General features: G+C 42.1%; 1 protein-coding gene across 2 annotated transcripts in view; it reads right to left on the bottom strand.

The window, feature by feature from the left end:
• The window catches only part of uvssa (UV stimulated scaffold protein A), a 34,725-nt gene extending 18,268 nt beyond the window's left edge, over window positions 1–16,457 (bottom strand). The window contains exons 1-8 of one of the 2 annotated variants that reach the window (XM_023328950.1): window positions 16,231–16,457; window positions 15,875–15,992; window positions 15,148–15,301; window positions 14,884–15,060; window positions 14,088–14,208; window positions 13,591–14,013; window positions 13,395–13,504; window positions 12,615–12,743 (exon numbers count right to left, since the gene is read on the bottom strand). In XM_023328950.1, the coding sequence (XP_023184718.1) occupies window positions 12,615–12,743; window positions 13,395–13,504; window positions 13,591–14,013; window positions 14,088–14,208; window positions 14,884–15,060; window positions 15,148–15,301; window positions 15,875–15,984 (1,224 nt within the window). In that variant the 5' untranslated portion in view covers window positions 15,985–15,992; window positions 16,231–16,457. The remainder of the gene's footprint in view (window positions 1–12,614; window positions 12,744–13,394; window positions 13,505–13,590; window positions 14,014–14,087; window positions 14,209–14,883; window positions 15,061–15,147; window positions 15,302–15,874; window positions 15,993–16,230) is intronic. The other variant, XM_023328949.1, reaches the window with a different exon arrangement.
• Between the last annotated feature and the right edge of the window lie 730 nt (window positions 16,458–17,187).

Genomic DNA, 17,187 nt, shown 5'->3' with positions numbered 1-17,187 from the left:
TACACAGCCATACACGCTGATATAGTCTCTATAGGTTTTGTGCTTGTCTACTTTAATCCCAGCTGGTTTATTCTGCTCTGATCAATGACCTAAGACTAAGAAGTGATCACCCAGTTGGAGGAAAATCCTGCCCTAACATCATCCCTTTTCCCCTGCTTTCTGCCTCTTTGTCTCTAATTCACCCTAATTTAAGCCTGATAGCATCGAGTGCTGTCCCGCGGCCTGGCAGAGCTGTAAGTCTTACAGCAGGATTAGCTTTCCTCCAGAAACATTTTGCTGACGGCCGGCGCGGCTAAAATATGGCCTCCATTCCCCCACATGGCTGCGTGAGGGGCTGCTTTGCATTTTAACGAAGCTTTGGTTTATTCTCCAGGACACACGCTCGCGGGGAGAAAACCCCACGCAGGAGATAAAAACTGCTGCTGTAAATGAAACTCGAGATTCAGCAGACAAATTAGAAGTGATGCTTTGGGTAAAGCAAAGCCATGAGTCACTATAATAGGAAAAGGACAGAACAAATATTAGTTACTCTAACATTAAAAACCAGGCCAGGTAGAAATAAAAAGAGTTCCAGAATCCAGCTGAATAAATAAGAAAAGTTGTTAAAGTAAAACAGGATGGTGCGTTACTGTAATGGCAAAGATAAAATAAACCCTAAAAGGGAAAGTAAGGAATAGAGAAAGCCAATCAGATCTTCAGCAGAAAATTCTAAGAGATTTGTTCAGGGCCAGACAGACAAGCCAGTTAGGCCCCAGAGGGCTTTATAGGTAAACATGAATTCCCCAACTTTGGTATGGAGAGACTTCATTTGTTTTCCTGAACTTTATTCAATTACTCTATTGTGAACAAGAAAGGCAACTACGAATCAGCTGATACCAAATATCTGGATGCCACAAAGAGACCACGGTCCAGTATGACAACCTTCAACCTATTATAACACCATATAATCACTTTGCCTGCTTGTCCAGCTGCTGCCTAAATACAACAAGGTGTCCATGGATCATTAAAATGTCTTATACTCATGTATCTAAAATTAAGACTATAATCTAATGAAATAATGTATGTTTATCCTAAATTTGTTAAATACAGGTGTTAAATTTTTTTGTGACAGGACTATTTAATCGAGATTTTTTTTTTTTTGTGGAACTATTCTGTCAGGTATAGGTTTGAGTTTTGTGTTATCAATTGCATTCTTTGTTTCAAGTCATTTCTGGCAACTGGTAACTTGCTGCTAATATGCCGTTGCTAAGTAGGTCTTTGTTTGCTCTGGGGGTCAGAGGAGTGGAGGGCAACGTACGGCAGTGACAGGAAAGAGTCATCGCCACTTGGTGTGAGACACAACACACCATAAGTGACATAAAATCTTTAGACTTTCTTGCGTTGCGACACCAGCCCATGTGTGCATGACAACGAGTAATGAGCTCAAAATTTCACGAGTAATGTCATCGGTTGCTTGCCTGGAGGAGAAGAAGCGATCGTCACCTCATGGTGGAAGTTCTATAGGAAATGAACGAAGGAGGAGCAAAGTCGCCTCTCGCGTGTCGAGCCCTTTCAGAGCTTCTGTTCATTTTGTCTTTCCCACTGGCTCACTTTTGTTGCCAGCCCGTACCAGGGTAGGTGTATTCTATGGAAAAAAACTTTCAAGTTTGGCACTATGTTAAAGCTGTTGAGGGACATATGACTCCTTCATATTGATCATTTCTTTTTGGTCTTATATTTCATTCAAGGTGGCATTGAAAAGGTTTTAAAAAGTCTTAAATTTGACTTGCTGAAAACTGCAGATAACCTGTATCACATATGTAAAAATAAAATACAATATTAAATATATATATAGGGCTGCACAGTGGAGCAGTTTGCAGCAAGAAGGTCCTGGGTTCAATTCTGGCCCGGGATCTTTCTGCACGGAGTTTGCATGTTCTCCCTGTACATGCATGGGTTCTCTCTGGGTACTCCGGCATCCTCCCACAGTACAAAAACGACTGTCAGGTTAATTGGTCTCTCTAAATTCTCCGTAGGTGTGAGTGTGTGTGTGCATGGTTGTTTGTCCTGTCTGTCTCTGTGTTGCCCTGCGACAGACTGGCGACCTGTTCAGGTGACCCCCCCTCTCGCCCGGAACGTTAGCTGGAGATAGACACCAGCACCTCCCGACCCCCGACTAGGGACAAGGGTTTTAGAAAATGGATGGATGGATGGAAATATATATATATATATATATATATATATATATATATATATATATATATATATATATATATATATAGTATATACATATATAACATAGTTAATTTGTAATTAACATAGTTAATTACAAACTTGTTGATTAGAATATTTAAAATTGTAGAGTATGATCATCATAACAAGATCTAATTAATTCATCTTTCTTAGGAATTACCTTAAAAATGTTCCTTGACTATAATCGTTTTTTAAGCGAGTGAAAAGTGTAGCAGCCTTTTCCCAGTTGAGTAATAGTGTGCAGCAACAGGTCAGGGAGGGGAATCACTGTATGATCAGAGGAAAAGCTCACTCCTGTCACAAATATTCTGACATCTAAATTTGGCCACCACAGGTGTCTCCCTCTCAGCACCACCTCACCCTGCCTCTGCCTCCACCTTCCCCTTCAGTAAGTTCTGCTTTACAGAGCTGATGTGAGGGCGCCACCTCGGACAACTGCTTCCCTGACTTCATTTGTCTCTTGGCAAGTTTGATGGCACTGTGTTTAAAAACCCATTCAATCTTATAAACCAAAAATTAAATGTAGTCGACTGTGATGGGCACTCAGTGCATCTGCTATTTATATGCTAATGTACACTTGGCCTGCCAAGGTCTGGCAAATTATTACTGCACAGCCATAAGTCAGGTGTATGGCAGAGGGGGACGGGGCGGGGGGATGGGTGGGTGGGCAATGCATAGCACAGGCAAAAGCAGATGAGGGGGGAGGAGGACGAGGAGTAAGTAAAAGGAGAGGGAGGAGTAGGAGGAAGGAGGAGAGGAACGGAGAGCATGAGGAGGTGAAAAAGACGTTGGAGATGTCTCCATTGTCGTTTCTGACAAGTTAATAAAGCTCTCCACCTGGCTGAACACACACACACTAACACTAACACACACACTCAGGGCCTAGATGATTTCATTTCACATTTAAAAGCTAAAATGGAAAATGTCTTTTTGGGAAACTGAATGTCTCCAGTGTCACCATTTCTAAAACACAGGAACTCTATATTGTGTTCCAAAATATTATGCAAGTGATATTTTCTCAAATTTTCTCAAATGGTCAATGCAAATGATGGTCAGTATAATTTTCAAGTCATGAACTATTATAGTATAAATTAAATTTTACTGAACAAAGCTCCCCATGAGAACAGTTTAAAAAAAATAAAATAAAAAACTCAAACTGCACTGTTCCAAATTATTATGCACAGCAGATTTTCTGAACATTTTATGGATTATAAAGAACTGCAAACGGTCATTCTTTGAATGTGCAGCATTAAGTGGTCACATGTACTAAAATCAAAAGTTATTTTAACAGAGCGAGTTACATGTTAACATAGGACCTTCTTTGAAATCACAGCACAATTCTTGATCCATTGAACTTGTGAGTTTGTGGAAAGTTTCTGCTTGAATTTCTTTGCAGGATGTCAGAAAACCTTCCCAGAGCTGCTGTTTTGATATGAACTGCATTCCACCCTCAGATCTTCTGCTTGAGGAAACTCCAAAGGTTCTCAATAGGGTTGAGGTCAGAGGTCAGAGGAGGATGGTGACCACACCATGAGTTTCTCCCCCTTTATGCACATAGCAGCCAATGACACAGTGGTATTCCTTGCAGCATTACAGGGTGCATTGTCATGCATGAAGATGATTTTGCTACGGAAGGTATGACTCTTCTTTTTGAACCATGAAAGAAAGTGATCAGTCAGAAAGTCCATATACTTTGCTGAGGTCATTTTCACACCTTCATGGACTCTAAAGGGGCCGACCAATGATTCTCTCCCCAGGATTTCGGCCCAAAAAATGACTCCACCACCTCCTTGCTGATGTCACAGCCATGTTGGGATGTGGTGGTCATCCACCACCACATCCACTACTGCGTCCATCTGGACCATCCAGGGCTGCACAGCAATCATCAGTGAACAAGTCTATTTGAAAATTAATCTTCATGTATGGCTGGGCATACTGTGACAGTTTCTGCTTGTGAGCTCTGGTTAGTGGTGGCCCAATAGTAGGTTGATGCTCCACAAGCCCCTGGAGGATCCTCCACCTTGAGGTTCCAGAGGAACCAGCAGCTTCAAATAACTGTTTGCTGCTTTGTAAGAGGATTTTAACAGCTGATCTCTTAATCTGATGAATTTGAATGAACAGCAACTTTCCTCATTCTGCCTTTATCTGTACAAACCATCTTTGTTCTGAATCAGCCACAAATCTCTTCACAGTACAATAACGCTTCAGTTTTAGTTAAATATCTAATGTTTTCATACCTTGTCATACTGCACTACACTATCTGATGATTTTTGTCAGCAGAGTGATCCTTTCTCTTTCCCATATTGCTTGAAACCTGTGGCCTGCTTAATAATGTGGAACATCCTTCTTAAGTAGATTTCCTTTAATTGAGCTCACCAGACAAACTAATCAACCAGCTCTCTGAAATTAATTATAGTGAATCAAAGAGCCCTGACACACAATACCATCTATAAATTTAATAGCACAACAAAAAATGTATCTTTATGACACTTAAATCCAATTTGCAAAACAATTTGGAACACAGTGTAGAGAGCCAATGAACTTAATAAAGACCTCTGACAGACCACACTCCCCACAATGCCGTTCAAAAAGGTCAATGATACAAATATAATGCATAGAAAGTCCCTCTGCTTGGGACACTGGTCATGGAAGGACAACAAAGAAGGTAACAGTTAAGATTCTGACGATGAAAAAGGAAGTGGGGTAATCATTATTTCAACATGAAAACTGAGTTAAGGCTCCTGCATACTTCACCTGAAGTCCAGCAGTTGAAACACACCTTTCATACAACAGCTCAGACCACCTGGAGGACACTCCCCCCGCTCCAGTATATGTTATGCCTCTACCCAAAGGGGCTCGGGGTTCCCACTGCCCCCTGCATTCTCTATTTTGTTTTCATAAAACAGTCACAGACAGAGCACCACACTGTTCTGCAGACTGCTTCCTCCATGCATAACAACGATACAATTTCCATTCAGGAGTTTTTAATCATTTGACAGACTTTTAATAGTTCTTTAGTGAAGATTCATACAAATGTACATAATTCCTTTTTACCTCACAAAAGCATTCTTTAAAAGTATTCATGTCTCCTGCAGGTAGAAAACCAGATAGTTGAAGTGGACTAGTTGAAGCAAAATATCAACACTGCTGTCCGAGTTCATTTCTGCATAAAATATGTCCACAAACTTCTGACCAATCACACAACACTTCACAGAGCTCTGCTGTAATAGTTCGACTCGGGTCTGATGGAAGGCTCTCTGCGAACAAAACGATGCAGTTTTTGTTGCACGTCTACGTCAATGAGAGCCGATTCCAACACTTTAGATGAAGAATGTGGGAGCCTTTAGGAACAGCGGTGGATTGATGTGGCCTTTCTCAACCTCCAACCTACTACCTAGTTAACACTTTCAGGCACTCTGTCGTATCCATCTCTTCTAACTCCTCTCTCATATTAATCTACACAGATCTCACTCCCTGACCTGGACTCGGCCATTTTAAAATATTTGTTCTGTTCATTAGGCTCGAGGTGTGCTCTATGCAATTGATTTGAACATATTTACAAACTAATTAGGCCTAAAGCTTCCCATGGAGTCTGACCTATTCAAGGCTTGATTTGCCACAACATCCCACATCTCTATTACCACCTTGCACTTCTATTCATTACTACCTTGAAAAGATCCCCTGGGATGTCCCTCTAATGAGAAAAAGCTCTGCACTCCTCGCTCGCTCTTTCTCTATCTCTCTCTATGTAACGTCTCCACATTATTCCTCTCAACCCCCTCTCTACCTAAAACACACTGAAGAGGCCTTTGTCTCTGGGGAGCAGTCAGCTTATATGATGTATAAGGTGACATCTTTATTTCACTAACCTATCCTGGCAGGTCTATTAGCCGGCTCGGAGCTTCCCAAACCTTTTCCTGTCAAAGAGCTTATTCTCAACTGTCTGCTCCACTTCCCCCTCCCGGTCTGTCTCAATCTGTGATTAAAAGAGTCGTTATGATACATTCTCGCCCCCCTGCCAACGGGAGATTATTCCGTTTCATTTCAACGTGTATTCTGAGCGACACCTGAAAGGTCGATCACGCCACACAGAGTGTCCCGAGGCCCAACTGGGCTTCTGAAGCCCACAATCCCAGTTTAGCCCTGTGGTAAGGGATATAAGACTATCTCAGCGATAGCCAGTCTCTCCTCCTTCGTCCTAATTCCCCCAGGACAGTCCCAGTGGATCCATCAGTTCCAATTTGGAAACCATTTCTTTCCCACTATCAAGAGACCTCAGATGGAACCAGACTGTGATTTACCATTTTATAACTCTAACAGCAGAGCCAGCCTTTATTCTGATCCCATTTCCATCCACTCATGTTGGGCATATTCTAACTCTTTTTAACAAACTCCGATCATTTTTACATTTTGTGAATTACAGAAAATCAACCCGAAATTCGAACCTATGAACCCAATTATTGTTTTTTAATAATGCTGCAGTTAATTGCTGCATAAAGTGCCTTCCAAAAGTCCTCATGACCAGGAAATGCTTACATTATGTGACAGACCAGTATGTTAAAATAAAGAAAATGTAGACATGTCTTAATCTTTTGTGTGCATAAAAGTGTACTCAGCCTCCCTGAGTCAATACTTTGAAAAATGATCTGTTACTGCAGTCACAGGTGAATCTGCTTTGTTATGCCTCCATCTCTGTAGATCCAGAAATTATGCCATTTTTTCAGGCAGGACAGGGGGGAATTATTAAACTGAGTCAGACTGTAAAGTGGATGTATATATGAACAATTTTCAGTACTACCAACAGACTGTATTTTGAACTTTGACTGTGCCACATCAACATATGATCTAAACCAGGGGTCTCAAACTCCAGGCCTCGAAGGCCGCAGTCCTGCAGTTTTTAGATGTGCCACAGGTACAAAACACTGGAATGAAATGGCTTAATGACCTCCTCCTTGTGTAGATCAGTTCTCCAGAGTCTTAATGACCTAATTATTCTGTTCAGGTGTGGTGCAGCAGAGGCACATCTAAAAGTTGCAGGACTGCGGCCCTCGAGGACTGGAGTTTGAGACCCCTGATCTAAACCATTCTGCTGTAGCTCCAGTACTGTGCTTAGAGGTTCTGAAAGATGATTCTTTGCATCAATCTCCAGGATTATCCTGGTGAAAGACTGACCTGCTGCTGTTCCATTGTTGGTTTTATTGCGCTGTGGCTTTTTCCTATTAGTTTGTGGTTGTGTGCTGTTGCCTTGCAACTTTGTGCTGCTGCCTGGTGGCTTTGGCAATTGTTGTGGTGTTGTGGCTTTTGCATTTTATTATCCCTTGTGACCACCATACACACCGATAGACTAGGTTATGTAATCACACAAGATAATAACTACCCTGGACCTCTTCCATCAAGTACCACATTGTGTCCAGGTTAAACTGTCATTATCCCTGCTCGGTGACTGAAACCTCTGATTGGCCACCACTGTGCATCTTATTGTCAAGATATTTTAACGTCTTTCATTATATCCCACAGATAAAAATAAAATAAGTAATAAATCAAGTCACTAAACTCAAAGAGACTTTCTGTAAACAAGCAATTGAATGAAAGTAAAATCAAGAAAAAATGTACATTGACCCAGGAAAGCATGTTATTGGTCATTCAGGCAATAAATGTACATATGAGAAGGAGGGAGCACTGGAAGAAAGAAATAGAGGAAAAGTCTTTCTTTGTTTATCTCCAGTGCAGAACGAGCGACCACATCCATTGTGCTGCGATAAGATGGGTTATCAGCAGTAAACAAGCCCTTGGCCCGTATGAATGGAGCCCAGAGTGACTGAATACACTCTCAAAAACAGATGTGTTTAAATAAGTCTGCATGTCTTATCCATTCCTCAGAAGTCCATGTGTTCAGTTAGCAGTGCCAATGGATGCACGCACCAGTCTGCCATTACAAATCCAAATCCTTCCAATAAATATCTCCTGGGAGACAACCCATGTTTAGAAAAGAGCAAGTGAAGTCTTTCCACATGAGGGACAAAAATCAATATAACTCACAAAATTAAGATATGCCAAAGCATGAATAGAAAAGTATTGAACTATTGTACAGTGTCAAGATATATGCATACTACCTCACTATCAATTTGCTGCCACTCACACACTTTTGGTAGCCATCAAAAAGTTCCTGCCATTATTCTAACTGGATATCTTGCCACTCCTTTTTCCACTGCTGGTATCTTTTCAGCATTGTCCCAAGATTTACTATAGGACCGAGGTCTGGGCTCCTCCACACGCTGCCTCATATATTCTCAAACCTCTTCTGAGATCTATTTTTGGGATCATTGCGCTGCTGGAACATCCTATTGTATTCCAATTTAACATCCTTTTTGCAATGCTTCAAAGTATTGATTATAAAACCAGAACTACTTTCTTGCTCAGCATCCTCTCCGTTCATAGAGATGGTAAACTGGCTTCACTCTGAACATGGCCAATTGTGTGCCTGCAGTTTCCAGTACATGGCAGGCGTAAGCCTTGGTGGTTAGTGGGTAATTCCTGAGTATCTTGATCAATTACATTTCATTAGACTGAAATATTTGGTGTTTTCATTAAGAGTTTTCAGCACAGAAGTGACATAACTAGATAATTTGTCCTTACATACAACCATCTGATCTTAGAATCTACAGTTAGGAAATACTCCAGAGCTGTCCTCAGGTCTTCACTAGGTTCTATGAACTTTCCCTGGTGTCCTGAGTTTTGGTAAATCCAGCGAGGACAGTCAAATCAGTCGTTCTTATGCTGGGAAAAAGAAGTGACCAGCTGCATTTTGAACATATCAAGTTCAAAGACCTCCAGTGATCTAGAACGTTCAGCTCCCCTTAGCAAAATATTCCAGGTATTTGCCAGAATGTTTAACTTGTGAATCCCGTTCTAGTTTTGAAAATCTACCGCAGTTGTTTGATGTCTCAACATTAAAGCCCCAAATGTATGTAGCATTCATACCAATTATGAGTGCATGTGAAACTATTGGTAATAAAACAATAACTATATTTATCAAGGAACAGAAAATGACAGTAGTGTTGATGAAGCTGCCCAGTAGGCAATATGTGAGGCCATCATTACTGAGGAACCTTTTCAAACTGGAGAACGGACAGCAGTCAGTGTAAGCCTGACTTACTTTCTTTAAGAATTGCATCAAGTATTTGCACTCTAACTTTTGTATATCAATACATTTCGAGTTCAGAAAGTCATTTTTTTCCACTTGTTTATACATGAATGATGTTATCCTAAACAGTTATAAATATTGTTTGTTTTCAGTCTGTGTCAACAGAAATACTTGGATTCATAGGAATGGTATTTTATGATCTGATGAATCTGAAGATGTTGTAATATTATTGCATCAAGTTGTACTTACCTTGACTGGATTAAACTGGATTCTGTTTGGATCGTTGTGAAAGGAACGGGACCATAAGCCTGTTGCAATAATCAATTAATCAACTGATGCATTGGTTAATCAATCATTTTTATACTGATGATTATTTTTGAAAGGGCAGGTTTCTTTACATAATCAATTTTTTATGGTTTTAGTTAGTGTTTTTTCATTTATGTATTGTTTTTGTGTTTTATTTTAGACACTTAAAATATTTTCCTGTTCCAGTGTGGAGTGTTCTTTACAAAAATAAAGTTTATTGGTATTTAAGGGGGTGAAATAATAATGCAATCCTTACTGAGACAATTTATTCTCCAACAAAATGAGTTATCGTGTCAGATCTACTGGAGCCTAACTCTGAGTTACCCCAATTATAAAAAGGATGGAAGGCAAAACTGCACAGAACCTAAAGTTTTTATACCATAATTACTAAAATCACTGTGCTAATATGAAAACAATACAAAAGTAATAAACCACACCCTTACTGAAAAGTCTCCTAGCCTGATGCAGATCTCTGTCCTCAAGCTCTCCTACCTTTTATTCTCTTATTCAATAAACAAGCCTCTATCTGCATCCATAATGCCGGCCTCTCTCTCTCCAGGCTCCCTTGGTACGTGAGTCTAGATTGAGGGGCCCGCTGAGACAGAGAAAGCAATCGTGTGGCGTGTCAGCGGGCCGATAGAAAAGGACCCAGTAATGGAAGGCCTTTTAAGGCTAAAAAGGAAAAGCTAATTATGATAAAGGGGCTGTAAGTTGTGTGGTTATCACAGAGCTGGGCCTGCTGGTGCAGCAGACTGGTCCCTGACAGTGATAACCAGGCAGCGCCAGACGCCCGTCGCTCTGTCACTGTCACTCTGTTGCTCTCCCTTCAGCTAAACATGAATTCACACACCACTATTTTTCAAAAGCGTAAAGCAGTTTGCAGCTTTTTTTCTGTCTCTCTAACATCAGAACCATCAGCTCCCTCAGATATTCCGCAGTTCCTGCATGTTTGTCTCTGCAGTGATGCTGCATGCCTCTAAAACTCTACATACACACCTGAAGTTTTATTTGGGACAGCCCAGAATGGAGGCGCACGCATGCATAGGGTAAGAGGCTGGAGCACACAACACTGTGATGCTGAGCTCGATACGAAGGCACCAAGATAGACCTATCAGCTGTCAAGCCATGGGGCACATTAGCGCTGCTGGAGCAAATGAATGGGTACATCCTCCCCCTTTGCTCCCCAATTTCTCCTCCCTGCCTCTGATGCATTATGCATTCAAGCTCCTCTGCTCTCCTCACCTCTCCCAAACGTCCTCTGTCGCTGGTGTGACACTTTGCTCCTGAACAACACAGGATGATATCAGAGCTTAAATAGTTACTAATATTACCTTTATTAGCAGGGAGGCGGACAGAGAGACACTAGGAAGTGATAGATAATTTTCTCCTCAAAAAAGGATGTATCTATCAAAAAAGTGGCCTTCTGAAATCTTTTTTTAAAACATTGTGTGTAGCCCAAGATAGAACTTCTGAAACTAAAAGCCTCTATTACCAGCTACCCACACATTTTTAATTTTGTATCAGTTCTCAGGGCTTTCAGTTAATCTCATTAAGCTTAATTCACTAAGAATAATTTTTGCCATATGCCACAGAAATTAGTCTTATAGATCATTCTTCTTATGGTCAAATTTGATACTGTTGCATTGCTACACTGTTCAGTTGTTGCCAGTTTAATTGTTAGAGAAACTTACCAATGGCATGTAGAACATTCTTAAATATCCACATCACATATACATATATGTGTGTGTGTGTGTGTGTGACTTTATTTCAATCAATCAAAGTTGCAAATTAAAATTAAAATTAACAGCGTTGCCTACACAAAATTGGAAAACACACAACTCAGTGTGAATAGTTGAGTTGAATTTTCCTCACTCCTCTGGAGCATCAGGTGTAGAAGTCTGCACTACTGTCAACTTAAATGATCCTTCTGCAGTTTATGAATGCATGGCACTTAAATTCTAATGAGTATTCAATGCAAATGGTATTTAGTGATTGCCTTGCTGCACAGGCTCATATTGTAATCTGCCACATATAAATACAATACACCAGTCAGCTCTATTCCAGAACAACACTTGACACTCAGATTCATTTTGTTTATAGTTTTAAATAATCTTTATGGTCTTGTTGGCTTCATATAGAACTCCCTGGTTGGTCTGTTCTGACCTCAGGACTCAGTAGTAATGTGGAGATGCATTTCTGCCAACAACCACTAGATGGTGCTGATGAAAACCAGGCTTTTAAAATGATTTCACATTTTTCAAATGTGACCATTTTGCTATTATTCTGATTGGGCTAAATAAGTGCATCTCCTCCTGCCTTCATATGTAGTTATATTTCCTATGCTATATATGGTTCAGTGGAGCTTTTTATGTTCAAATGGACCCTGGTTTTGTTCTGAGGCACCAGTTTCACATATTCTTCATTGTACAAAATTGTATTAAAAGGAAACAAACTAAGATAAGTTCTGTGAATGCAGAGGCAGCTCTCACCTGATGGCGTTCTGCTCTAAGCATCAGTAATGTCAGTAATGTCTTCTGGTAGCATACTGCCACCTGCTGGACATTTTTATACTTCTAAAGGATGAAAGTATACTAGGGTAAATGGAAGCTCTCATGCTGTTTCTCGTTCTGGTATCTGCTTATATTTCCCCACGTGTCAATGCATGTCATAATGTGTGACCTCTGTGAGTATGGCTTCAATTTCATTCACAGGGAGAAGTTGGAGGAGTCTCCCAGAAACCCTCAGTTATTTCTCTGAGTGGGTGGGGCTTAAGTGATGTAATAAAATAATCAAACCAGTGTGCTCCTCTGTTCATTATGCACAGACTGTGAAATGTTTCCACGGTCAACAGGTTCAGTGAAGCAGCATCAGAATCCCCTCCCTCAGTGCCTGAATGAGGCGATCTGATCCGGGGTCAGCGGTTAAAACTCACCACTCTGCGGACTCGGGTCTTACAGTCGATGTGAAGCTCTCTGTGTTTCTGCAGCGCAGCTTCTAAAGACTTCCTGAGACTCAGCGCTCTCCTCAGCAGCTGTGGCTCGGCGTGGGACTTGGTGAAGACCTGCACAGACGGAGGAGAGGCAGGGTGGAAACAAAGATGGAGGAAGCTATCTGAGGATCACATCAGCAGCAAGAGGAACCAATAAAACCTGTTCTCATCAGATTAAGAGGAAGACACTCTGCTGTTACTGCTATCGCTGCACCGACTGCAGTTTTCTGGCCAAACACCGAGATTTAAAAATCTGGATCTGATCATTTCCTTTGTTTATATGTATTGTCTGAAAACTCACTACGCAAAACGACCAACAATGAGCATTAATGTTCAAGTGCTGCCAAGATTTTAAGTTTTCAATTAAGGTCTAGATTTTACAATGGTATATTAATGCTACGGTAGATAGAAAGAAGGAGGAAATTTCTGCCAAAAAAGAATAATCTCAGAAGTTTTCTAGAAAAAGTTTCAAAAGCAAAAAGTAAATATCAGCATTTGAAACTCAGAAATGTGAGTTTTTATCTAGAAATGTTCTGAGATTAATCCTAAAATGTCTGGTTTTTGGCAGAATTTTACTACTCATTTTATTTGTGTCTATAAAGGCCGTATTACGCCATCGCAAGACTTTGACTGGGACATTAAAAGACCTAAAAAAACTGCTTGAGAGTTGTGTATACTGTGTGTGTGTGGGGAGGGGCGTGTGTGCGTGTGTGTCGGCCTGACCTGGACCCAGCCTTGGACGGCGGGGAGGTGTTTGGAGCTGATCACCCTGTGGAGCTCCATCATGGTGGAAACCACCGGCTCGTTGTCTTCTGTCTCCTTCACATGAAGAACTGATGGGAGAACATGGAGGAAACCATCAGAGGGTCCGGCTTGTTTCTGCTGCTTCATCAGGATTAGATAATCCCACCGGACCCACCAGGACTGAGGCTCACGTCCAGGCTGTAGGTGTGAGAGATGAGCCCAGAGTTCCTGATGAACGAGTCTTCTTCATCCGACTCTTCTTGACTACTATCCTCCGCTCCTTCTCCGTCTTCCTCCATTTCTGCTTTTGTCCTTCCCTCCTCGTCCTCCTTCCTCTCCTCTTCACAGCTTTTCTCTCTGTTTTCCGTGTCAGAGTGCTCCTCCTCCTCTTCCTTCTCCTCCTCCCTGCAGTCCCTCCTCTCCCTCAGATTTTTACTGCAGCAGGGCTCATCATCATCGGCCTGGCAGCCTTTGTCCGGCTGGCCGTCTGAGGGGCCGCTGTTATCTGCTGGGGAACCTGCCAGGCCAAACTCAGGGAACAGCAGCTTCATGCAGGACTCCATCTCAGTCAGCGCCGCCTCGATGTCTTGGTAGGATTCTGACACAGAGCCGGCGTTAGGCATCACCGTTACAGCTCAGAAGTGTGCATGCACCTTGTGACGCAGCGTTTACCCTCCATTTCCTTGGTTGCTGCTTCCACTCTGGCCTTGTAGATCCGCTCCATCTTCCTCTGCCGCTCCTCCTCCCTCCTCCTCTCTGTTACTGTCCTGGCCTCGGCGTCCTGGAAGTCCACCTGAACAGACAAACAACAAAAATCCAGAAAAGCGTCTATCGTGTAAATTAACCCAGAGAAGCCACGTCTTCACCTGAAAACGGTACATATGAACAGCATGTTGTTGTGAAAGTGCTGCTGCCGTCACCCACTGACATTGGATTTAAAAACCTCATGCTGTTACCATGGAGAAGCACAATGAGGTGTCCCTGTGTAGTTATTAGGATTTCATGTGACAGACAAACACAGAAAAGTTAACAGGAGGTCTGATTACTGAATGTAGCTCAGGTCAATGACCAGAGACACAATGGGGTGAACTCAAACTCAACTCAACTCAAACTCAAGCATATGCTAGAATGGTCTAGTCAAAGTCCAGTCCTAAATTCAATTGAGAATCTGTGGCAAGACTCAAAACTTTCAGTCAAAAAACTCTCTCCACCCAGTCTGAATTATTTAGCAAACAGGAATGAGGAAAACACTCCAGTCTGCAGCTGGACGATCTGGCAGAGACGTACCAAAAAGCTGTGCAGCTGTACACATTTTGTGATGAAGTCAGTCAATAAATAACACACATATATGATCTTGCCTCCTCCACTCATCTGACTCTAATCATACTTAGTCAGTAGCCAGGGAAGCATGTCAGTGAGCAGCACAGTGTTGCTGTGGCGATGTAAAACACCTCCAGGTCTTTCTCACCTTCTTAACCTGTTTGAGGAAGTGATAGCCGAGTTCTAGCTTCTTATAGGCCGAGCCGTACGAGGTGTGCCAGGATTGGACCGTCTGGACGGCCAGCGACCTCAGCTTCCTGGCGACCTCTTTAGGAGGAGGGAGGGGCTGCTCTGAGTCCGTCTCCACTGTCAGCTCCAAGAACTCCTGAGGAACACAGAGAACGTTTCAAATGCCTGGAGTTAGAGGAGCAGAAACAGGAGCTGGGGTTTGGGCCGTTGGAGGGGGATTCACCTGGAAGTTGTCCACCAGCAGCGTCCGGAAGTGATGCGATCTGGAGAAGAGATCGCTGGCTATCTGGAAGGCCGACAGCCGGATCTCAGCGTGTTCTTGGTTTAGCTGGGACATCACTGAATGGTACACATGGTCTATGCAGTCATTGGACGCTCTGGCAGAAACAAAGAGTCAATCAGTAACTGGCACCAGATTTATTCAATGTACAGTCTCTAATAAAAGTATTAAACAATCTCATGTCTCCCTCAGTCTCTAACAGGTTCCATTCGTCTCTCCGCTTCACTTTCCCTGCTGAGGATAAGCAGCACTATGATGCTGCCACTACCGTGTTTTTCCACAGATAGATGTATTCAGGTTATTGTTAGGGGCAAACTCCAAACAATAACTCTCTTACATATCTTCTTGCTTGTTTTGCACAGAGTTGCTTTTGGTTTGGACCATAAACTGGTTGCATAAACTGGCCAGGCTGTGGAGATGTGGGACCCGGGACTGTACTTTACTCGCTAAAGCAGAAGGCTGTGTTAACTTCTACAGCAGAGAAAGTGCACTCCTCTTTTTAACAATAGCAAGTACAGTACATGCCAGTAACAATAAATAACTTTCATAAGCCTGTGTATGTTGGTATGAACTGAGGAATAGGTGGGTGTTTTCAAAGGACAAAGAACACAAATGGAGGAATCAGTCAGTAACGCTTTCCTGAGGCTCTCCTCTCCGGTGTGGCTCATACTTGCAGATCTTCTTCAGCTCCTTGACTTTGTCCTGGTTGAGCTGCGGATGTCCAGATGTGGTCAGTTCCTCCACCAGCTGGGACAGCCGCTCCCTCTGGGACAGCTCCATCCCTGTCACTGTGGACGCACAGTGGACAAGAGAAGAGTTCAGGCTCACCGCTGCTGCTCTACATCCCGCCAACACCAGCTAGAACCCAAACCTTCCCTTTAATTATCATAGTTTAGCGTTTCCTCCCTCTGGCCAGTCAGACAGTGGACACACGCGCTGTTTAATGTACGGAACAGTGCGCGTGAACCGTAGGGAGACATTGACAGTCTGATTTTATCTTCTGTCTCCATGTAAACAGTCACTCACCGAGGCCTGGGAATCTGTCCAAATGTTTCAGCGGCTACTTCCGGGAGACATTAACGGTTATTTTACATCCAGGAATAACAATGTTCATAAGAACCGAGTCGAAAAGTCTTCTTCTTTTCATAATACTATTATTAGAAAATCATTTCATACACCCATCAGAGGAAAATAACAACCACGTCGCCATCTTTGTCCGTCAAAAACAACTGCCGGTTTGACTTTTCAAAATAAAAGTGTCGTTAAACCTCAGCTTTCTTTAAACTGCGGGTACAAATGAGAAGTTTGAAGGATTAAAGCCTTATTTTTATCCGAGGGGTGATGATGCCCATCTCCAGCGGTCAGCGGTGCGAGAGGCGGAGTCACCCTGGACAGGTCGCCAGTCCATCGCAGAGCAACACAGAGACAGGACCAACAACCATGAAGGCACACGCACATCTAAGGAGAATTTAGAGAACACCGAATTTTTATACCAAATAGCTCAAAAATGTGAAATTCCTCTTGAATTTGTAATATTTTCTGCTTTATTTTCCTGACACTGTTGTTTTGTGTGGTTTTGTGTATTTTTATCGTCTGTTTTCTGCTTAGCTTAAAGAGAGAACATTTATTCTTTTTGTTCCGATGTGTTGTCATACTGGATTTTGAATCTTCAATAAAGATTTACAAAAGAAAGAAAGAAATAATTGCTCATTTTAGAAATCAACCTATAATTGGCTAACCAAATTTAGGCTATTCTTAAATTGTGATCTCAAAACTGTTCCTAATGACATTCACTATTCTGCCATTCCATTCTTTACCCAAAGGTTGATCACATATGGAACAGATCGACTCTGCTTGGAAGACAACCCACAAGGTTTCAGAGTGTTTAAAGGAATTTCTTTACCATACTTCCAGAAGTGATTTGTGAGGTCAGACACTGATGCTGGATGACACCTGGGTTGCACTCTAATGCATAACAATGTT

The sequence above is a fragment of the Xiphophorus maculatus genome, chromosome 23 (assembly GCF_002775205.1).
Source record: "Xiphophorus maculatus strain JP 163 A chromosome 23, X_maculatus-5.0-male, whole genome shotgun sequence".
Lineage (NCBI taxonomy): Eukaryota > Metazoa > Chordata > Actinopteri > Cyprinodontiformes > Poeciliidae > Xiphophorus > Xiphophorus maculatus.
The sequence above is the reverse complement of the archived record's forward strand: the minus strand, read 5'-3'. Positions and strand labels throughout refer to the sequence as shown.